We start from the raw sequence: 23,935 nt of genomic DNA, 5'->3' as shown, positions 1-23,935 counted from the left end.
CTATATAAGGAGGCGCGACGGGTCCACCAGCGTCGGATTGGTGCGCCAGCGCCAGATACCTATAGAAGGGGATGCGACGGGTCCACCGGTGCCAGATACCTATAGAAGGGGGTGCGACGGGTCCACCGGTGCCAGATACCTATATAAGGGGGTGCGACGGGTCCACCAGCGTCGGATTGGTGCGCCAGCGCCAGATACCTATAGAAGGGGGTGCGACGGGTCCACCAGCGTCGGATTGGTGCGCCGGCGCCAGACTGCTATAATATCGGGTGCGACGGATCTACCGGCGTCGGTGGACCCGGTCATTGGTGCGCAATAGCTTAGTGTGCATGACGCAAAAGATAAATGGTTGCAGCCGTTTCAAAGCCGCGACCACTGGGCGCTTTTCTCTTCACCTTTATGACACCTCCGCGTGCCCATTTCCTACTTTGTTCGCCTCAAGTTGGTAGCATGCCGTTCTCAGAAAGTGGAAACACGCTGCAAACGGATGCTTAAATAGTAGCAAGATGTTTATGTGATCTGACGTGGAACGTTATCTTTATCAGTAGGATGATGTCTTTCACGTCATTTTATGTTAAAACATCACTTTGTGATAACTTTTGGGAGAAATCAAGAGGAATACCCAGACTTCGAGAAATTCAAATTGTATCTATATTATTCTGGTATCGAAGGAGTGTTTGTAGCTGAATAGTCGGATATTCTCCAAATGTAGAATTGACGCGTTTAGAAGGTAAACTCCGTAATCTTTCGCCTTAATTTATAATATAAAGAAGAGAAGGAAAGCGTTGTTAAAAAACACAAATCTAGTTTTACAGAAAACACAACTACTATTAACTTTCATTGGTCAGCCAAGGGAAGCGAAGGTAAAACCACCGAAAGTCTGAAGTCCGGCTTTAGCCGGACATTCAGACTGGTATATATATATATATATATATATATATATATATATATAATGTACATATATTATATATAGGGAGAGAAAGAACAATAAAACTAACGGAAGACAGTAACACCGTTGAAATAAACAGCCGGAAAAATTTAGCTCAACAATAAAATTAATCAAAGAAGAAGAAGAAATAAATATAAACAAATCAAACAACAATAAATATAAACAATACCGCACCATGTACACCTAGCAGTATCTACATATGTATAAATGTATTTCAGAGAAACTGGAAAACAAGAGATATACACACTTAGACTGAATGCAGACTGATTCGATTGATAAGTGTTACGCATTACGATGACGCGGACGGAAAACCTTTCCTTCGAACCTCTTTTCTTTTTGCTTTTTACGGTCTCTTCTCATTTTATTCGCATGACAGTACGTGAAAAATACTGCGTAGTTTTGGTGAAGTTCTCTACTTATTGTTCTATCGTTTGTTTTGCTCTAGGGGACAGGTGAAAGAGTAAGTTAGCTATAGCAGGCTAAAAGAATTGTTACGAGAACGTGGGTAATATTCCGTGTTAATGCAAGTGCTTCTAAACAAAAAGTGCTAGTACAAAACAAAAATTCGGTCATATCTCGTCCCACATTTTGTCTATGAATTATCCCAAAAAAAGAGAACGGTACCCAATGTGAGTTTTCTTTTGCCTTTGCAGAACTGCATCGGGTCAGATGATTTGCAAAGTAATCTTTCATAAGTATTATTGTAATGGCATATAGTCACCACAGGAAATAATGTAGCCTTCGAAGTGTACTAATCATGATTCTCGAGTCATTTCCTAAGGATAATGTATACGAGGGCGATTTCAACCTTCCCTGGTAGAGACATCTTTACAAACCCTTTCATTGTTTCTCGAGATGTCTGCAAATTCAATAATGTCACTTTCCATAGGTTTTTACCATGAAAAAGAGCGGTCAAGGTTCCAGTTAATTGCCCTGATCAAGCAACTAAGAAAAGTTAATTTGGCCGCTCCGACGAAGTTATCAGATAAGAAATTGAGGTAGTATTAATCGAATACAGAGAAACCGTTGTAAACACGTGGTCCTATTCGAAAATATGCAGAAGCTCTATCCTGTTAAATCTAAATTTCATTTGCAAAGATCTCAAAGCTAAGGAAGGAGAAAAAAGAGAAAAAGTACTCGATTAATTGCTTACTTTAGCTCTGATTGCTGAGAACCCTTCTTTGTTGTAAAAGTCGTAGAGCGAAGCAGCATAACCATTTGGAAGTAGCTTGAAAAAAAAAATCCTGTGTACTTTTTGTGCCAGCAATCTCTTTACACTTTCACACAACTCTTGTTTAAATAAACGCTCTTAGTGTGATTATCGTCTTGTGTCATAGAGTTACGTTCGTTAAGAAAAGTGATCGTTTACGAATTTTCAGTGATCTTTAAGTTATTAGTATATGTAGATGAGGAGATATACATTTGAAGCTTTTGGTAAACCAGAAAAAAATTGGCGGTTGCAAGCAATCTTGCGTTTTATTCTAAATCTATTAGAACACCTTCTATACCGATAAACCAGGAACATGAACAGAATATAGAACACTGCAGAAATATCATACTTGGCAAGCTTGATGAAGTTCTTGCAACTGGGGGTCAAATTTAGATCCTCTCACAGCCATCATCAGTGGAAGGAAAGAAAATGGGCGTGGTGCTCCAGTCCTGTCCTTGCCCATTTCGCTTTGAAACCCCAAAGTGGTGATTACATTGAAAATGTCACGAATAGCTGCAATATTTTGGCTTAGAATTATTTCAAAAAAGAAAAATTATCATATGAATATGAATGTAACCAACTTGATTCAAAGGCCATTGCTGATCTTGAGCACAAGTAAGGAAGTTTTTTGGAAGTTTCCGCGTAAAATGTAGTCCCTCTCAAATAGGAACCAAATGAGTCACCTTGTATATGCAAAGTTGCTCTCAAATCGGTCGCATTTTCTCTTCCTCTACCTGAATATTAACATTGTTAAATTGTAATGGTGTCAATGTGAGGTTGAACGACGCAGGAAACCGAAGGGAAATTCAATGCATTTCACTACGCAGTTATTTACATAAAATTTTGTTTCACAGTGAAAGGGCAGAACCAGATCGTGAGTGGAGCATGACCTTTCTCCGTTTAAACAAAATTTAGGGTACGCCCAGCTAAGGTCGTACTTTCAGGTCTCTTGTGACAATCATTTTGCTTGCCATCAATAATCAGTAAAAGTAGCAGCTCTTGCCAAAATTTTTTTGCCACATGTTCAAAACCGTTTTTCTTTTGCAAATTAAACTCTTCCTTCCCCTATTTTCTTCAAGAAATAATAACACTGAAAAAAGATTCTGCAGTATTCTTGCTAAGAATGCTGGAACTATCAGTTGAAAATATACCCAATTTTGATTATTTCCACGATACTGCTGCAGTTCCGGATCATTTGCTAAAACCACTAGGTTATTGCAACATGCAAAGAAAAATGAGGAAGTTATCTATCTCCTAGTCCTCTCTTCTTGAAGCCTCGGCATTTGATAGTGTATTTATGTTTTCTTGTTATGCCAACGAGGTTTAGGTGAAGCTTTTTTATTGGACTGACGTTTCGACAAACTCGTCTTTTTGAAAGGCCTGAAAATGGTTCGAGGTCTCTGATACTATGCATATCCCATCAAACTCCTCCTCTCTCCTCGGTTGTTTTGGTCAAGTGAAAACAAACTGGTCAGTTGTTTTCCTTTTAAGGTCTTGCGTGGTGCACTTGGAACAACATCGAGGGTTGGCGAGGAGAGAGGAGGAGTATGATGGGATATGCATGGTATCAAAGACCTCGAACTATTTTCAGGCCTTCGAAAAAGACGAGTTTCAGGCCAATAAAAAAGTTTCACCTAAACCTCGTTGGCATAAAAAGAAAAAATAAATAGGAATAAATAAATAAATCATAAATAGGCTGGAATCTTCTCTTCTTTTTTCAACAGTTAACATATAATGGGGTCATAACGACATGAAGCACGGTGCAGTTGTGTAAGCGGCTGCGTTCGAAGCGACGCGGTGAAGATGGCGGTTGGAATAGACTTGGGACCGTCGCGAAATGCAGCGATAAATAATGTCATCAAGGTTCCTCTTGCGATCTTTACTGTTACACTCCACCGTCCCGCTTCGAGAGCAGAGATTCCAGAGATTTGCTTCGAGAGCAGAGCAGAGAGTTCGGCTCAAGCCGGACTTCAGAGATTTGTGTTTTTCCTACAACGCTTTCTTCCCCTTTTTAAACCATAAATCAACACGAAAGATTTCATATTTTTGCCTCTAAACGCATCAGTTCTGCATTTGGAGAATATTCAAATTTCAGCTTCAAACACTCCTTTAATACGTATATAATATAGATACAATTTGAAAGCACATAAACCACACACCACATACATCACACACATCACACATACAAACACATGACAAAATAAGCCCGTCTTAATTATATTTAACATCCTAATTACACTATTACATGTCTCATTTAGAAGAATTTGGTGTAAAAACATTATCTTGCATACATTATACTTTGTTATTATTACATACCAAGAAATAATAACCTCTGCCACAAAAATGAGCATATCATAGCCATTTGTCCGGAGGACCGAAAAGTAGAAGATTAGATACCAGTGAAGACAATAGAAAAAAAGTGATTTCTTCTTTTGTCTTCACCGGAACAATTTTTTCACCGAAAATGATCCATCCGAAGAAAAATGTGAACAGATTTTCTGTTCTGTTCCTTAGCAGATTTAACCTTTCTAACATAATGCTAATGTACACATGTCCACCGCGCAATAGGAATTCAGAAACAGATAAATACAAACAATATCACCAAATCTACGTATAAAAAATCATGTACGGGAAACCAAACATACTCAAACAAAATTAGATGACGAGTCCTATGGGAGAGTCTGACTAATGTATCTCATTACGAAAAGAACTGGTAGTCGTCTTAGAACGTTTAAGGGCTATAGGACGTCACTGCTACTCACCTTTTTCGAACCTAGGATTTAGTAGCTCCGCATCTTCATCCTTGTTAGCAATCCACACCTCCGGGACACTTAATTCTAACAACACTGCAAAATTATACGATCTAATCGTCACTACTCAGAGAGGAATGCATTAGATTTAGCGGTGATTGTTAAGTTATCAGAATCTGTGATCTGTATATGTAAAAATCTCAGCTGACAAGTTTCCCACTGTGTTCACGGAAGAAGCTGGCTGAAACCAACAATGTCAAGTGTTATTTGTGAGCTACGGTGTATCAATAGCTTCGATCACGGTCAGGTGTGCAAATGGGAAACAATCCTCTCGAATACGACATTCACCCTCTGCAACGTTGCTGCGACAACAACAGTTTCCCGCTGCTTACTGCTGATTTAATTCATATAGAAAATCTTCTGCGTTCCCAAGAACGTTCTGAACATTCTTCATGTTTATTTCCCGAGTGTTCGTTCCGTTGAGTTTAAAAATAATTCATCCGAGATCCATCCGTTCCGCATGAACATCGGCTTTTGCAGATTCAGCTGAAGATCGATGCATTTACATGTCTCGTCGAATTCGGGTCCTGATCGTCCCGCTTGGTTGATACTAAACGTTATCAGAACGACGTCATCAGCAAAGCGAAGATGGTATACCTGCCGACCATCAACCATTACTCCTATGTTGTCTCAGCTTTCGCAGTGCGTTCTTGAGTGTGGCAGTGAATATTTTAGGTGAAATGGTGTTACCCTGTTGGAGCCTTCTCTTCGCTTCGACGATGATATTCTTGTAAAATGGCAAAATTCCAGTCGTGAAAAACTGTACTTTCATGAACTGATCAGGGATGCCTAGGTTGTCCAAAGTCCAAAGTAGGTCCAAAGTTTGCGTGACCACTTCCGTCACAACTGAGTCAAAGGTCTTCTTTAAGACGATGAAGGTGACACACACCGCAGTGGACAAGCTCCACTTGTCCACTTCGGGAAAATGCAGGGCTTATTTGTTAGAGACGACTTCAAACCTTTTCCTTTGCACATCCCAGTCACTTGATTGTAGGCTTTCGGCCGGATCGATGATACAGGAATGTTACGAGTCTGTAATGGTGCAGCTGCATCGGAAGTCAGTCGTCTAAATACAGAAGCATCTCAGAGCATGCATAAGGTCGCTTTTGGTGCGTAATTAGCCCCCTAGCGCCACCTGGAGACGCGCCACGTAGCTTCGCTACTAACCGACTGTAATCCTTGTGGTGATGGAGATCCGTGGAAAATTAGATTTAATACTTTGTAATGTATGTGGTTATTTAACGCAACATAATAGTGGATCCTGATTATTCATGCTATGCCCCATCCATCACTGCCCACTGCCTACGCCCTTACGACCTCCTTTCTTGCGACCTCCTCCCTTTGCGATCATCCGATGGGAAAATCCCATCACATGCTTGACCCTGCCCTCAATCTCAAATTCTTAGCAGGCGTGATTTCGAAGTACTGTATGGACTATAAGTGATAATTTTGTAGTTAGATGAAAAAAACGTCAGAATTGCAGGGAAGAATCGTTTACGGCATTGTCTATACATATAATTGTGAATGGGCACTCGATTACCACAAGGACCAGGTCGCTTCCAATTCTCTAGCTTGGGCACGGAATTGCACAATCGTTGCAATGTTCCGGAATTCTTCTCCTCCGCTTACTTTTTATCACCGCCCGCTTCGATGCTTTTGAGTATATTGCTTCGCCTTCTCGTCCAGATGTTTTTTCACAGGATTGAACAGCTGCACCATATAACGTTCTTCACTTAAAGTTTTTAATACAGGCTCGTTTCCTATTATTATTTTGCAAACGTAAGTGGGAAAGCTAGCTTTACAGATTAAATTTAGAAAAAAGATTTAGAAAATGTACATTTATAGACAAACAAATTTTACGAGACGTACCAGTAATCCATTTCAGTTCGTCACGATGTTCAATAGTGTGTAGTTTGTGAGAGTCACCACATGCATCCAAAGAAAACTCTCCGTAGTTTTTGACTACGATACATTTGTCATACAATGATAATTCGCTATCTTCGCAGTAGTGCGATTTGACTGAAAATTCGCATATCACTCAACGAAGCAAAGTAACGAGAAAAAGTTTATCTAGGCGAACAAAAGGAAAAACATTGATCTAAGCTTTGGCTGATTTTTTAGGAATGAGTCAACACGCTGTTTTCCTTGAATTCACGGAAGAATTGCAGTGTTCTAGAAAACTTCTTAGAAATATCTCTCCAACATAGCTGTACAAATAAAAACATAAAAAGTTGAAGGATACACTTTCAAAATATACAATATATACTTCTATTTTGAGTTCAGGTATACGTTTCGTCTAACATTCAGGTAATACTCATTCTATCTTTTTTGTTCAATAGTGGTTAGATTTTATATGTTGCTTAAGCAATAAAACTGCTCATGGGACAACAACTTTCGCAAAGAGATATGTTTACCGCCATCAAGTATCTATTTAATATCTATATTTAATATCTATTTAATATTTTGATCTTAGGTTTCAGATCGAGACCTAATTAATATTAATTGATTATTAATATTTATATTAATTGGAGTACCTAATTAGCACAAAAAAAAGCGTAGAAGTCCGACACTCAAGAACGCCCCAACTAAATCTGTCTAAACGGCTGCTTGGGCGGCCGGGTCTTGACAGAATGGCTCGCTGCTAGCTCCGCTGTATCTGCGGCTCCACGACAACGTGAGAGCCTGTGTTAACAAAAAATTCGTTTCAAACTCGCCCCTCGAATATAAAAGATTTCCAAGCTCTGTCAAAGCAACAAAGAATATCTTCTCTCCACTACTAATGAAGTTTCCACCACTGAAGCATTCGTCTGATCTCTTCGAATTATTTTATTCACTGCTATCCTTCCTACACTGTACTACCGGCCGGTACAGTCTATTGATGGGATTGAACTTTGGTGCTTTTAGATACATAGTACTATCTGAAATATTCTAGCGTTGTGTTGATTCCGGCAAGAACTTGAGAGACTCCTGTTCACTGGAACTTCTCCATCAGCACTCTTCCTGACACTGCAATGCTTTTGAGCTCGATGACAGAGTAGAACTCTACATCTAAAAATCTGGTAGTATAAAGCAAAAGATTCCTTGTAAAGCTAGTTCACGAGGATAGTAGTCACCAATATAACCTAAGTTATTCATGTATATCCTTATGGAAAACGTTGAAAAAGGATATCGCTGCTTGGGAACAACTGACCTAATTGATTTTGTGAACGATACTATGTAAAGAGTTCTTATGCTAAAGAGTTTTCGGGAGCATTTCCGCTCAGATCCAGGTAAAAAGTTCAAGAATCTCCGAGAGCGTTCTTCTTCGTCGCCTGTTTTCATGAATCTAATCTATCATTAATTAATTTTAATGAATTTTATCCATTTATTTTAATGAATTTGAATAATCGTACGGTTTAACTTGTGTTTAACCTTGAAATTGTACTGGCTTTACTTATCAATTTTCACAAAGTTTTCCAGTTTTCAGATACAATCTGATGGTCACTCAAGATAAGTCTCGCCTTATATTTATGTTAACGTCCGACATCTTTTTCACCCAATTTTTTTGATGGCTCACTCTCGAATCGTTATATACCGTGAGAAAGATATTTGTACATAGAATAATAACGAAGACAGCCATTCAGCATTCATCTTTCAGACTGGTGCACAAGTCAAGTTCACATATTTTTGAAAAGACAGACAAAAAAAGAAATGTAAGAAATATGGCGTGGTTACTAAGAGCGAGAGAGAAATGGAAGAGCGAATGGAGGACTAAGAGCAAATGACTTCTAGATGTAGCAAAGAAAGACCTCATTAGATAACATTATTTGACAGCAGATTAGTTTGTTATGGCATCAATGCGTTGATGTCTAAAATACCCAGCCAGCAGGTGGTCATTGTCGGAATGACGCAAATGCGAATATGGGGCTCGAACAACAATACGGTTCAAATGCCCGGTTCTATTGCCGTGGAAGAAGTTTGCCTTTGCATCTGCGGAAACAAAACCCACGTACAATTCTGTATTTGTCGCGTGCAGCGCTGGTGACTTCAACCAGGAAAAGAGTCTTAGAAGGAAGCTGCGTCGTCAACCGCAACAAGACCGCGATAACGAGTGGACGACAAGAGCGATGAAGTTTGAAAAGGCGTGGGAGGACAAGAACCCGCGGAAAACCTATGCTTTATCAAAGAAGTATAGCGGCAAAATGAATAGATGTTCTCCAGTCCTTAACAGTGCCAGTGGAAAGGCTGTCGATGAAGCAACCTTTCCAGTTTGGAGGGATCACTTCAAGCGGCACGTCAGCTCCTTACCTCGAGCACGTTCATAGGCCGACATATGCGGTTAACGAAACACCACCGACCGAGTTGGAGGTTTTGGTCTGTATCCAAAAGATGAAAAACAGAAATCTGTTGGAGACGACGAGATTAGCACTGAAATGCTGAGATATCTTCCTCTGTCTGGGACTCGTGAAATGGCAAACGTTATCCGTTCAATATGGATAGATGGAAGGGAACCTGACTCGTGTCCCCTCCACAAGAAGTTATCCGTCATGGACCCTAAGAATCATCCAGGAATCTCCTTGTCGCATGTTTTGTGCAAGCTTTTGGAGCGGATTATCCTGGACGACTCACTAAACATCGCGAAGAAACAACGAGCGTCGAGCAAGCTGGCTTTCGTTCTGGCTGATCTACGATTGACTACGTGTTCATCATTAGGAGAGTGATCGAAATCTGGCAGCGGTACTCGAAGCCAATGCACTTAGCTTTTCTGGACTTTGAAGCCGCTTTTGACTATCCTCATCGAAGCCGTCTTCTCAACGTGAGCGCCGATGTAGTACCAGGAAAGTTCGTTCGCTTGCTTGATGACATGAATCAACGAACAACTGCTGCAGTTCGAACACCAGCCAGATGTACAACACCGTTTGAGGTGGTAACTGGAGTAAGACAGAGGGCAGTGGTATGACCTTTCCTGTTCAATTTCGCCATCGACGAAGAAAGATGTAGATCAGTGTCCTGCCCATATCATTCTAGCACCATCAGGATGTCCCTTGACCGGTCTCCAGTACGCTGACGATGTTGTTATATTCGCGGAAAGCACTACGAAACTCCAACATGTTCATTCTTGTATCGAAATAGGCTGCAACCTATGAACTACGTCTACGTCCTGATAAATCCAAGGAGACGTGGATCTCTTCGAGACATCAAACAGGAATCAGGGTGGACGGACAACCAATTGAACTCGTCGATGAGTTCTGTTACCTGAGCTGTATGCTGAAGAACAACGGCAGCTACTCGAAAGATATTCAGCAAGCCCGTTTCCGCATTCAACTTCTCAACGAAATGCCTGTGGTCGACCCCCATTACCAATGGAATCAAGCTGCAAGTCTACCCATCTGCAATTCGCCCTATTATCATGTACGGATCGGAGACCTGGGCAGCACCGCGTACGGTAATGGAGAGGCTTGATTGCACGGAAAGGAAGTTGCTTAAATGGCTGTTTGGCTACTTTTGGCCTAGGGTATGCTACAATGAAGAGCTTTACGCGGAAGTCGATGTGGTGTACCGGCGGATGACACATGGAAGATATCAACATACAGCACCGCCATCGAAAGTGGCTACAGAAAATCGTCTTTGCTTCTTTGATCACATATTAAGTAGACCAGCAGATCGCCTTGTTTAACGAGTTTTGAGGAGTTTGTCGGATTCAAGCTGGAAGAAGCCAACCTGCCGAAAATGGAGGATCTGGACTGAAAGAGGAACTGAAGACACTCTGCGTGGATAGTTCAGGCGAGACTCAAGGTTTCACAGGATATGGAATAGCGACGAGTGGATCGATTCCGTGCAAGCTCTCGCAGAAGATCGAGAAGGTTGGGCAGAGCTATGTTCAAAGAGGACACACCTAGCCGAACATGCAGGTAATCGCGTCAGGCTATGACATCAGCCCACCGATTAGGTCAAGTCAGATCAGTTATTTAATTTGCATTTTCGTCGGGGGAAATGCCATTTAAATAATTCTTCGGCGAGGCAAATTCAGCGTGGAAAAATTCGTTTGTTCCTGAAAACACGAAACGCACTACCCTTGTGCACCAATGACCTCACATAATGGTAGCTACGAAAAAATAGAACAACAGAGAGATCTCACTGGCTTTGTACCGCATCTACAAGCGAGCAGTAGAGAATCAGTTAGGCCTTCTTGACAGCCTATTTAAGTAAAACTAATGAATACACAGCTGAGGGTAGTTGAACGTGTACAAGATTGGCGAGTCGTAGGAACCAGCACCGCTTCACACGTGGTTTTTCATAATAATTTAGAAAAATTGAGCGAAGTCACGTTCATACCCGTAATCTACACTACAAACCTTTATACCTACCCGGAGAAATCCCAACATCGGTAATTTTTGGCTCCCCAACACAGCAAGACAACAAAGGATCAAAGAAGGTAGCAAACGAGGCAAAAGTAAACTTCGTGAGAAGATGAAAAAAGACGAAGTAATAATCTCATACGCATGCAATAATGCAATGTGATCGTATTCTGAAGAATGCAAAACATGAACAAAACAATCACAAAACAACTATAAGTAACTAATGAGACATCTTAGAAAGTAATAAAGAGATCAAAAATCGCAGAACATTATCATTGCTGTCGTATTTGATGTGCAGAAATAGTTTCTTTACTACGCTCGTTTATCTTTCAGTCGAGAGCGGAAGGTTTCACAAACAGCCCTTAGAAGACGTAATTAGCATGGTAAGTGCAGTTAAAGAGATTAAAAAATTATGAATCTTTAAGTCGAATCAACTTCTATGGAAGAGGAATCAACCAATCTAGAATGAGAAGATTTTAAAAAATAGGGGATTCATACTTCATTGTTTTTGGACGGATTCATGTGGAAGAATGAATCAAGAAAAAGGCAGACAGAAACCTCCTCTAAGCTCTACGACGTATCTTAAGTGCTGAAATAAAACGAAAGGTTTAGCTAACATTCACCGTAAATGCACTTTGTTGGATAACCAAACTTGTAAAACCTGACTTCGAAAGGAGATGTTGTTGCACATAAGTCGTAAGCCTTTAAATCATTAAGTGTATCCATAGGGTATGACACTTCGCATTCCATTCCCTAGACAAAAGTTAATATTATTATAAGAACAAAAATATGCAAGGACACTTAAATTAGACTTTAAAATACCTTCAGTTCACCTGCACCATAAAAGAAGGGGTGAGTACATAGTGCTTCGAATGTTCCCACTGAAATAATGTATGAAGTAAATGCATTTCTCCTCTGTTTTTCCAAAAACTTTCATATCGGCGTTATCTAGTGTTATTCCTGTCTGCATTACACATTATGCAAATGCTGAAAATATAAATAAAACCACAGTGCTGTCTAGCGACCACTACTAAAGACGACCTGACTCAGTGCTGGAAGATATAGTGACAATGAGTGGCAATGTTGGCAACGAGCATCTGTTTCGACACGTTGAATAGCAAAAATATGAAATGAATCACAAAACAAACATACTTTTTGGTTATGTGGAACAGCTACGAATAAATCAACTGCATACAACTTCCCGTGACTAAGATACGGACAGTCAATTGAGACAGCAACACCGTGCTGCTGGTAAACTTATCAGCGTAATTTCATAGGATGACCTCAAGCTATACATTTCTTCCATTTTTCACTCTAATTTGGATGGTGTCAAAATCAAGCCCGTGCGATGTCCTATATTATGGCATACATCATCCCTCAGAAGTGATAAAACTGCTCTATGGGAAAAGGTCACCGCCATCACATATCTACTTTGAAGTTTGGTTTCAGATCTATGCAGTGGGGATGGGGGCGGTCGTTAGGTACCTGCAGCGCAAGTGCCTGCACAAGAGACTGTTGGTAGGCCAGAGCAGGCATATCTCAGGTTAGCTGTGACCACTAAGCCACGCCCATCCACCACCACGTCTCAGAGGTCATGTGCCGTGTTTGTATTGCAATAACATAATAAAGTTGATTTCTAGGAAAGTTCGAAGAACAAAATGGCAGCAACGTACCAACCTAGAAAATGAAAATGCTAAAAATGAAGCAAAAATGTAGACGATTTATACAAAAACAAAAAAGCACCAGAAGACATGAATGAAGCTCAAAACGTTCCAAAATAAAAGTTGGGAAGTGTTAAAACGAGAAGCTGGTCATTGGAAGACGTAGATTTATGATTGAAAAACTTTATAGAAGATACAGACATATATTCACAGAGTATTTAATGCATTAGTGCATTCTATTTATTCAATACTGCATTAGTTTGTGAAAGTTCCGACTTGTTTGTTTCACACAAATAGAACACTATTATTTTTTATTTATGGGATTTCGTGTGCAATCGTTCTATGTATCTCCATACGTAAGCGTTCGATAATCCGTACAAAAACATTACCAGAGATAGCATGCTCCTGGGAGGTATGCTTCGCACCTCAGACGATGAGGGCCGAAGATAGGCGATGTGATGGGCGGGGTATAAGGCGAACGCAGCGCAATGCTCTGCTGACCCCCTCAACAGTCCACCACCGTAATTCGTGAGCATCAGCAGCAAGATACACGATATACGTGCACGCGTGCATAGACACGACTAACTCGATTAAGAACAACGTCAGATAATGACTTGGTTGCATACCTACATGCATTGTTTTTTTATGTTCTTACTCGTACTTGCCGAGGTACATGGAGGTATTCTTATGACACCATGCTGTACAACTTAAAGGCAGCGCATCACAAAATTGACGATGTTATCTGTGCATTTCGAGGTGTAAATTGTGAATATGTGTGCAGTCTCGCTAAACTCCCTGATCCATAAATCGTCCTGAAAGACGGTGTGGGAAAAGTCGTTTGTTTCTGCGAGGTAGGCTAGAACACCCCTCAACAAGATAGAATCTTGACCAAATAAAAGAAAAACCCTCCAAATTTCCGTAGCGCAAACATCTGTAGAAACAGGTGGTGGCGGAACACCACGAACTGTGCAGCAGCGGATCAGCTCCCGCCTGGGATAGTCGAGATGTGGACGGCACAGAGGGAAGTCCAGTGTGTTCTGTGGCTCGCTAAGTTCGAATCCCTTTTTCAACATGACGGCACGCCTCTAAACTACGCCAACACTTTTCGTGAGTTTCTCTATACAAAACTCCCGCTGCGATAGATAGACAGTGACAGAATTAAAAGCAACAGCCATATAGAATTTTTTGATGCGACCTCCTCCACACAAATGTGAAAGACAGTGAGACACTACAAGTTCTATTTGAGATGCTATATTTACATAGTAACAACGTGCGCCTGGTAAAGCTCGCATAATAACACTTATTAAAGACGTTAGGCTGGCTCTCAAAACAGAAATATCGGGAAGAAAGAAATTGAAAGCATTTGGATTCTCAGAAGGAATTAATAGTCGTAATAAATGCTTGTCGATTACGCTTTTATACGCAACTTCTACTTATAGTCTTGATACTTATAACTTCCTGAGGTTTCGTAAGTAGACCAAATGCTATGTCGTCGCTGGTAATAATGTACATGCATCCATTCCCTGGTACACTGTGGAGCGACAAGAACGTGGTATCATCGGCGTCACATCTTGTGGAACACTACATAGGACTAGTTTCAATGTACACGACTCCACTTTTCTTTACCTTGAACCTTATCAAAACACCAGTGATCCAGTGAATAATCAATATCTATCTGGGTCTCTGAAGACGACGAAAAACCGGAAAAGTCTGGATAATAAAGGTTCGATCTAAAAAGCTCGGAAGCACAGTAGTAGTAAAGATAGACAGATGTATAACGAGGTTCCAAAGCACAAGGACGTCTGAATACGTATTATATTTGTCTCATCGGGCTGTCCACTTTTTAGGTGACGATTCAAATCGCATGCTCAAAAGTGTCATCTGTCGGCTTGTCACAACTTGCTTCTCAATGTTTGACCACTCTACTGTTAACTATTCACTTCTTTCTTTTCTTCTTTCCTCTCCTTTTCTTTTCATTGTTATTCCAAGTTGTAGATAATTACCCAATTAATGGGTGGGATAAATAGTGCTTAACTACATAATGTATCAGACTACATGAAGGATGGAAGGCATCATATATGAAGAACTTATCGCCAGTCTCGAATCAGAACTCGGTTCTAAGTTTTTGCAACTGAAGGTCGACATTTTCACTCATCAGCGGACTAAAACTCTTGACGAAAATGGGAAAGTATAGTTAGCTCCTTCTCGATGACGACGGCAACGACCATCGACTTCGAGCTTTAAACGACAGAGCACTCAAGACAATGAACTCAGTGTAGAAGGAACAGCTAACTATACTTCACAACACTTAAGGAGAATATCGACCCAGCCCCCGCAAAAGTATCCAAATGCTTAAGGGAAGCAGTAGCGCACGTGTTAATCCTTTGGAATCTTCACATCAGAACTGTCACCATGCAAATAGCACACATCTATAGATTAAAGCCCATGGATGCCACAATTTCAGATTTTATTCCTAAACATTTTATTTTATTTTTGAAGCCTCTGAGTGGAGTCATCCATTACGCCGACCATACATATCCCGATTGATCGCAAAAACGACATCCATCGTTGAGGTATCATTTCCTTTCTTTCTCATAGAAATTCGCAAGCTGACCGAAAAAATGAATAACCATCCCTTTTCAGGCGTATCTAGTTTGGTGGTTGTAAATTTAGACTCAAAATTTACAAAAACACGAAACATCACGAAAATTTGGCCTATTTGGTTGACCAGTTCTTTTCGGTCTGCGCGATGCCTCAATAAGGTTTCAAAAAAGAGACGAAGAAAGAGTGCACCCGTAGACGATTGATGGTCATTAAAATCATTTTTTAACACTTTTTTTTAGAAACGTGTAAAATAACCTGCGTGAGTTGTTGAAACAAGGTACGAGAAAATAACAATCATTTTCACTGAACGTATGTGCTCACAGTTCGGCGCAAGCTTCTGTCTGGTCAGCTGAAATAAAAATTTCTTTTAATGCTCATTTTCCTTCCACTCACAGCATTGCTTATTTTTCAAGAACAGATTGGAATATGACTCCTATAAGAAAGTTACTAGGTTTTCATTGGAGTGCTAATCCCGAATCATTTATATAAGTTAGAAAGTTGCAGATAATTTGCTCGTTCTTTTTGAGGTTTCAAGACGTTCTATAGTCCTGAGTTTCTTCCACAACAGTTTACCGCTTCATAGTGGCGTGGTGGTGGCTTTGGGATTCTACCTGCGATGCACAGCAAAGGCATGTACTTTGGGAGTGTCTTCCAAGGTGAAAAGAAGTTCGACACATCCAATATTTGGACTTCTCCGAACCAGAAGCCTGGCCAAGAGTAAACCAAAAAAAATGTCGCAAGGTGGCTCCCTTATCCGTATTTGTTGTGCGACGGCCTTTGTGAAAGCCAAGCTCGCCGAGGCATGGTTGTTTAGTTTGGGGAAGTTTTCTTCCCATTCTAGCATTCACAGTGTCTCAGTAACTTGCACACTGGGCACTGCCGTCTAAGACATTAGAGGGTGTGGCGAACTGAGAAGCGATCAAATCCTATCAGGTTGCTCAGGACGTTTTTAATTCTAGACGAGCACAAGCACGAATCGCCATCAAGGCACTCTCAGACTTTCTTCTTTCAACGCGAGAACAGTGTTCACAGACGCTGACCTTCATGCCCCTCTCAGAGCTGCAGAATGTGTCAAATTCCACGTGATTGCTCCGCATGAAACAAAGAGCAGAAGTGACAGGAGCAAAAGTATATGAATGACGGAATCTTTTCTCCTCAAACACACTCGTCATTTGAGGAGAAAAGGTTCCTTGGCGAAATGTAGGTGGAGTTCGTTTGTGGGCGCCCATCTGTCGTCCGTCTCATCGATTTTCACGACATCATCCAGTCGTTTCGTCTGGCCATTCTTCGTCTCCACCCTCTGCGGCAAAAATCCATCAGCTTCACCGTCATCAACTGGCACGACTCGTGCCAAGAAAGCACGAGTCGTGCCTTTGGGTATGCCTTTTTATGGGTATGCTTTTCGCATACTCCCAAGTCGGAGGTGCTGTCTTTTTGACATTTTGGTAGTGCCATCATTTTGTAGTTGTTCTGATCATCTTCTCCTTCGTGCGACGATTCGACTCAGCCTCACGATGAAAAAGAGCATGTGCTGTTGGCAACGAGGGAGGAAAGAAAAGTCGTACACGACATTGCGTGCTCCAGGACTCTTTGTCTCAAGATGACTGGCACATCGAAGAATATCCAAAGTTAGACTACGATAAGCTCCATAGAGGAAAGCGAGCCTGTGCTGAACGTGCCTCGAAGCCGCCCACGATAAATGTGGGTCAAATTTCGAAGATCACCAAGAAATTTCCGGAAAGAAGGACTTTAAGGGAATGTCTGAGTGAATCGCACATTGAGCGGTTAGCAGCAAACACTAGGTGCAGAAAAGGAGGAGGATAATTTAAAAAATACAGTCAGAAGATGATCCAGGAAATCACTACTTTTCGTTGAGAGATGGAAATCATCACAAAGGGATTCTACTCGAACCGTTTTAAAGTCCAAGCCCGATCATCCACACTGCTGAAGTTGCACCACAGATTCTCCGTTTAGAAGAGCGGGTCGCAATCAAGAGAATGAAACCAGGCGCAGCATCCTGACCTGATTTTATACCAGCAGACTTTCTCTGGGGTGGTGATCATTCACTTCAAGCAATTCTAGTTGGGTTCTAGTGCTATCTTCAGAAATAAAGGGTCCCAGACCAGAGCTAGTTCTCGCAAACAGTTCTTATCCATAAGAAAGGTAAGCAGACCTCTAACAAGATGATACTATTTTGCAGAAGTTCAATGGTGGATTACAAGGGATAATGAAATCACTTGCTCGGGAAGAGGGAGACGTTTTTGACGGAAGATTCCTCCTAAACATACAAATGAAGGCAGCATCAGAGGTGCTACGACCCAACTAGCAAACTAAGATATCCTTGCCTGTCTGTTCGATTCGACAGTTCTTCTTGCACACTGTTACGCAACAGACACCGCTGCCACGTCTATGATCTATCTACTACCAATGGAGCCCTCAAGATATGTCCTCTAAACTTTACCCGGGGCACACAACACCAAGCTGGTATTCGTAGGTCCGATTTAAGAGAATATCCTATCTCCGCAACGTCCGATTATGTATCGAAGAAAAAAGAGAGGTGAACCGGTCACATTATGACAGGAACTGGATTATCGACGATGGATGAACTAAAATAAAGCTAGAATGGATGGCAAGAGGTTACGAACGCTCTCGAGGAAGGACACCAACGGCATGGGATGATGTGTACGCTGAAAAATCACCTGAGAGCTGGGCCGGATGCCTGAGCCGGATACGGCTCAAAGGCCTCGTCAGTCACTAAACTTGACATCATATTGGATGACGATGGCGAGGGAAGGAGCAGAAAAGATGCTGGGGCCCGCACGTTCAGTGAAAACGGACCGTCTGAGTATCCGACTGAAGTACAGTCCTGAGTTTTGCTATCTTTGGGAATATAGCGTCCGAATTTGAAGTTTGGGGAGATACTATTTTTGATATGTACTCTAGACGTTATCCTAGTTCAGAGCGGCGGCGACCACTCTGCTTGTTAACTTTAGCCAACATGTCACGGAACTTTAGCCTTAGCTCAAGTGTTACGGATCCCCTGGGATCAATGCTTAAGGTTTTTTGCTAGCTACCAGGCTTCCCTCTCTCGTCCCCTCCTCCTATCAGCACAGTGCCGTGTGCTGGCGCAGAACGAGGTTACGAGGATAGCTTTGAAATGGGAACGCTCAACGGTGGTACGGAATTTGGAAAATAGATGAAATGAGCGTATAAACTGCTTCATTATATTACGTCTTCCTAAACACTTTGACTTTCATCCTTAGTCTTCATCAGTTGATCCTGTTCTTTTTTCTTTTGTTTTTACGTAGTACAAGTCATTACAGCAACTTTTATAATGTTCGTCTATTCAAGTATCGCATCTAAAAGGCTTGTTCGTTCCACTGTTGTGCTCGTGTTTGTTGCTCTTAATAAAGGTTAGAAAGAAGGAAATAAAGGAAAGTACATAATCATCCTTGGTACATGTAATTTTAGTATTATAGGAAGTGAAAACTGGAAGAAAGTCACTTGCGTTTCCCTTGACTGTCATTAGAGTTACTGCACAGTGAGAAAAATATAGCGTAAAGTGCAATAGCGCTACTAAATTACGTTCCCGATTGTTAAGCCCTTGGAAAAAAACTTTCAATATATCTGAGAGCAGGCAGAATTATTTTTAGATTTAATATGTATGAATGTATGTATGTATGTGAAACGAAGTTCTACAAAGCAGAGAGGTGTTCCACGGTGCCAATTGAGTGTTCTGGGACCGAAAAGCGATAAAATGGAGTGATGCGTCTTTCACGAGTTAGAGTTGGTGCGCCTTTACTAGGAAGCCTTAAGCGGAACTCCAGCGCTGACTGGAGCCAGCGTTGTTATTGGTGAGGTAGCACCGTTCAATGATTCTAAGCGCATTCGTCGAAAGGAGACGTTGCGAGCCGGTTTGTGGCCGGGACATGTGACTGCATGTGCTCAGTTTCACCTCCTTGTGCTTTCTTGAATGCCTGTTCTTCTGCGCGTTTGTCTCGTCAAGTTGTCGACATACTCCCTTCAGAAATTGGAAACACGGATGTAAGTAGCTGCTAGTAGTAGTAAGCAGTCATTTCTTGTTTACGCATTTTTCTTCGCTTCTTCTTTTTCTTGTCGGGGAAAAGGGGAAAAGCCAATACTTCTATCAATGTTTCCCAATTGTAGCGGTACCGAAAGAATATAGATGTAAAAGAAGTCAGGTTTGAAAATTCTCCTAATGTAGCACTGGCGCTCTTAGGAACAAAAATGTGAAAAAATCTTACACCTATGCCTAGATTTGTTTAAAAAAAAACGTAGAAAGCACTGCTACGAAAAAGATAAATTTGTTTATGTAGCGATACTTTAACATCAAAAAATAGGAATACTTTTAATCTTTACTGATCAGTGAAGGTGAACGAAGTAGGTATATAAGAAGTCTGACATAAGGGATATACAATAAGAGGCCTACTAACACCTGAGGTTAGGAGTTAGACGGGCATTCAGACGTGCGAATATGATAGCTGCCTTCGGGACTGAAAGCACTGCGACGAAGTTAGACGGTTCAGAGTGGTGCGTCGGGGTAGGGAGCAATAAGACGAGATGATGCAATTCCAACGGCGTCAACATGGTACCTCGGAACACGAAAGTAAGTAGCGATAACAAACGGATTATGATGAAACGTAGTTTTTAATTGATTTTCTTGAGCTGTAGCCAAGATTGCTATTGATCGTCTTTATTAATCGTTTGCCCGTGTTGCAGAGAGGGTGATTGCATGGTATCAGGAGTAGTGTATCGTATCACGTGCAGGTTGTGCGGTGACGATTATATAGGGGAAACGGGGCGTCCACTGTGTATTAGGGTCAATGAGCATCTAGATGCACTCGCAAAATCTAAAACTTTCACCCCACTTGGAGCACACCGTGGAATATGTCATCCAAGAGGTAGAAGTTCGTACATTATCCTACGACTCCTAGATCACACGACGCAGAACACAAGAGGCATTTTGGATCACCGCCAAAAGTACAAACATGAACAAGAAGGATGAATGCATTGCTATCACAAACGAGCTATCCCCATATTGTGACCTTTGGGGGTTTTGATCTACGGGCGGGCCGTGAGGTCCCTATATAAAACCCCTGTGACTCATAGTTGTGGTACGTTGTGATATGTTGCGTTACCAAGTCTAGCTAATAAGGTAAGCACTAGCCAATGTGTTGCTGCTTGAGTTTGCCTACCGTTTGGATGCTTTCTGTAGGGTGATGAGGCGCTTGAGAGGATAAATCACTAATGGTTTTGGATTTTCCAGGCTCTGACGAAGGCGATAACGACGAAACGTTAGCCGTTGTTTCATAAAGACGATCAATACCAATTTCGGCTACAGCTCAAGAAAATCAATTAAAAACTACGTTTCAACATGCCGAGATTCAAAGACAGTCGAACATGGGCAATGCTCAGGATTATGATGAATTAAAATGATGCTAATTAAAAAACTGAGAGCAATTGGATATGAACTATATGAAACGGAAAAAACCTTTTTTGTCATTGGAGCCGCATCTGCAGTGTCGTGTCGTAACGCGCCTTTAATCTACATTTTTGTCCTTTCCTCTCACCATGCTATATCCTACTTGCAAAAGTGATATATACAACAACACAGCCGCTTAAGAAGTAACTAGCAGTCATCATGATTTGATGTAGCACGGTTATCTTCCTCAAAATGATAGTGATGATCGTATCAGTCGTCAACTCAGTTTAGAAGGGGGAGCTTCTGTTACCAGATAGCGGCGCCTGTCAGTAGTAGGCGACTACAAGAAGATGCCTCGCAGCAATTCCTTTGCAGTACAACAATATCTGAAGTCAAAATCGACGAATGAATATCACGCCTAAACAGTGACCTGCGTTGGTTTTCTGTTGTTTTTTGCGTCGTTTTCTTAGATCAACTTTTTTGTCCTTCCCAGACATGTACGGTGCCAGTTAACGACCACGAAAGTATGAAGTAATGTTTTAGGTTTGAGGAAGTTTCAAAAATTTGACCGAGAAATTATGGTGGAACCCCTCACTGCGCTGCACTCGCTATCTTGAAGGGAATGATGCTACTCGACTTCCTTCATTGACGACCTTTCTCAGTTAGGTAGTAAAACTTTCCTTTTTGTTATTGCTCTCCTGTGTTTCTCCATTTCTGGTTCCCGGACTGCACTACGGACGACCTTGAAGCAATTACAAACACATACAAACATACAAACATACAACTTCCGTTTTTTTGGATTGCGTTATTTGGTGCCCTGCTCGGACACCGACCACTTTAGTTTCATACGCTTTCTCGCTCGAGTGTGCAGACAATGCTTCGACATCTAACGTCACATATCAGTTCTTTCAAAGTTGTGAGAAGTGAAATTAGGTAAAAAAAAATAAGGTAAATAATAAATAAAGTTTGATTAAGTATACCTGGTTTTAGAGTTTCTCTGGGTATACAAAAAAGAACCTCATGTGATTTACAGAAGAAGAGATTCATGACCCTTGCATACAGCTATAAATTGCGCCTTTTCTACAATCGAGGAACGTACCAAGTAAAGCACCATCGACTATCTAAACGTGCAAATGAAGCCTACTTTTACTCTAAAATTAGTATCACATTATTTACCTGTCAACATGTTTTGTGAAACTCAGTTTTCCTGTCAAGACTGGGAAACGAATGATTGTGTTGGTGTAGTGGTCGAATATTAGGTGAATGCTTGAAGTAAAAAATATTACTGTGATTATGGTTACGCGTTTCAGAACGAATAACAATTGCATAGTTATTACTCAAAACTAATAGAGAATTTGTATATGCATAACATAACATAACATATTTTATACCTATACCTCCATATGCAATTTATTACGCGGAGAAGAAGAACTTTAAAAATAGGAATATTGAACATTTTGAGAGTTGTAAGTTACACTCAGCGGTCCTCCGATGTGGCATTGTGTCAAAGTGTTTTGCAGTTCCCAGGTATCTTCCAGTATTTGTCACTTATTCTTGATATGGCTTGTGGTGAAGCTTAGCAAGTTTTAGAATCACCTCATAACTCTACATTGAGTTCTAACAAGACAGGAACCACTCTGTATATCTCATGCGTTCCCTTTATCAAATCTAAGACGCCTGTAAATACCCCATGAAATCGCTGCACAAACTTTACGACTTTGAGATTTTTGTCACATTAAACGTTCCGGACTTCCATGCATTCACTGTGCTCTCGGCTATACATTTCATTGTGGTCAATTATGCTTTAACACTTTAAATGGAAATTTTTAAAATTATTTTTTGCGCATTGTTTCCTCAGCAAATTACTTGGATTTGATTCTGATGCTGTTCTCAAGACATGACCACATAGCCTCGTAATGTGGATTCGCTTTCCCTACCTCTCCCTTCCCCCCGATCGGGGTGAAAATCATTTGTTAGCTCAACGGCGTCGCCGAGATCTACGCGTTTATGGCCGCCTACAACACTGACAACAACTCTACCCCGTCAAATGATATACGAGGATAGGAAAGAATTCATGAAATGAGTGCATGATTCATAAATGCAGCGGTGCATGTTTTCTATCCTTCCCTTCTATTCTTTGTACACTGTTTAATTGCGTTTGTAACAACATTCCAAAGAAATTAACTGGAAAAATCAGTATCGCGTAACATCCGTCGCTAATGCAAAAGTGAAACAATGCAACATCACAAGAAGAAATTCATGAGTCCAAATAATTCATTGTGAAAAATGGCCAAACTACTGAAGAAAGGAATAACACACTACCTTGCATCTCTTAAAAAAAAACTAGTTTTGATCAATGATAATTAGGAGTGACAAAGTTTTTATAAAATAAAAAGTGCTGGGCGCATGGACACTAGATCACAACTTGTTCACAGAACACCCCCTCGGGCTTTGTAGGTGAGCATCATTGTTTTAAAATATCAAAGTCATCCCAGGAAAATATCCGATGGAACAATTAATGACGAAGAGCAGAGAGTAATTCTAAAAAGCGACTTCAGGGTGAACAATTTTTCTGGGGTAACCTGAAAGAGAGTTTGAGGAACTATTCATTGAGGAGGTATGCTTTTCCAGACCTCTTAAGTATATATATATATATATATATATATATATATATATATATATATATATATATAGTATATGTATACTATATATACTATATGTAATACATATATAGTACAGGCTCCAATTTCAGAACATTTAATCCTTGATCGACGTCAACGATATATCATGTGGCAGTTGTAGAGTATTCTTGAAGCTTCTCAGCAAAAGGTACATATGGGCGGGTATCCGTCCTTAAAGGCATCACTCCACGAATCTGAGGTGGTACGGATTTCAGGTGGAGTATTCGTATACAGGATAG

At 40.9% G+C, this 23,935-nt stretch overlaps 4 protein-coding genes across 7 annotated transcripts in view; 3 read left to right on the top strand and 1 right to left on the bottom strand.

The window, feature by feature from the left end:
• RB195_011236 (uncharacterized protein) overlaps positions 1–22,129 on the bottom strand; it is a gene marked incomplete at both ends in the record, with an annotated part of 58,114 nt that extends 35,985 nt beyond the window's left edge. Inside the window, 9 exons of one of the 4 annotated variants that reach the window (XM_064192573.1) lie at positions 2,103–2,177; positions 2,509–2,672; positions 2,741–2,893; positions 4,922–5,005; positions 6,839–6,988; positions 11,931–12,060; positions 12,130–12,188; positions 15,828–15,921; positions 22,115–22,129. In XM_064192573.1, the coding sequence (XP_064050154.1) occupies positions 2,103–2,177; positions 2,509–2,672; positions 2,741–2,893; positions 4,922–5,005; positions 6,839–6,988; positions 11,931–12,060; positions 12,130–12,188; positions 15,828–15,921; positions 22,115–22,129 (924 nt within the window). Of the gene's footprint in view, positions 1–2,102; positions 2,178–2,508; positions 2,673–2,740; positions 2,894–4,921; positions 5,006–6,838; positions 6,989–9,256; positions 9,282–11,842; positions 11,897–11,930; positions 12,061–12,129; positions 12,189–15,827; positions 15,922–22,032; positions 22,063–22,114 lie in introns of those variants that run through there. The other 3 variants (XM_064192572.1, XM_064192574.1, XM_064192571.1) reach the window with 3 other exon arrangements.
• Positions 9,382–9,669, top strand: RB195_011239 (uncharacterized protein; the record flags this gene model as incomplete). Its single annotated transcript, XM_064192577.1, has 1 exon — positions 9,382–9,669. The coding sequence occupies one exon, from the start codon at positions 9,382–9,384 to the stop codon at positions 9,667–9,669; it is 288 nt and encodes a 95-aa protein (XP_064050159.1).
• Positions 9,699–10,625, top strand: RB195_011238 (uncharacterized protein; the record flags this gene model as incomplete). Its single annotated transcript, XM_064192576.1, has 3 exons — positions 9,699–9,902; positions 10,082–10,194; positions 10,253–10,625. The coding sequence occupies 3 exons, from the start codon at positions 9,699–9,701 to the stop codon at positions 10,623–10,625; spliced, it is 690 nt and encodes a 229-aa protein (XP_064050157.1).
• Positions 10,359–10,625, top strand: RB195_011237 (uncharacterized protein; the record flags this gene model as incomplete). The annotated part of the gene is made up of 1 exon (XM_064192575.1): positions 10,359–10,625. The coding sequence occupies one exon, from the start codon at positions 10,359–10,361 to the stop codon at positions 10,623–10,625; it is 267 nt and encodes an 88-aa protein (XP_064050158.1).
• Positions 22,130–23,935: the final 1,806 nt, after the last annotated feature.

The sequence above is a fragment of the Necator americanus genome, chromosome III (genome assembly GCF_031761385.1).
Source record: "Necator americanus strain Aroian chromosome III, whole genome shotgun sequence".
In the NCBI taxonomy this organism is placed as follows: Eukaryota; Metazoa; Nematoda; class Chromadorea; order Rhabditida; family Ancylostomatidae; genus Necator; species Necator americanus.
Note: the sequence above shows the minus strand (reverse complement) of the source record. Positions and strands in the feature narration are given on the sequence as shown.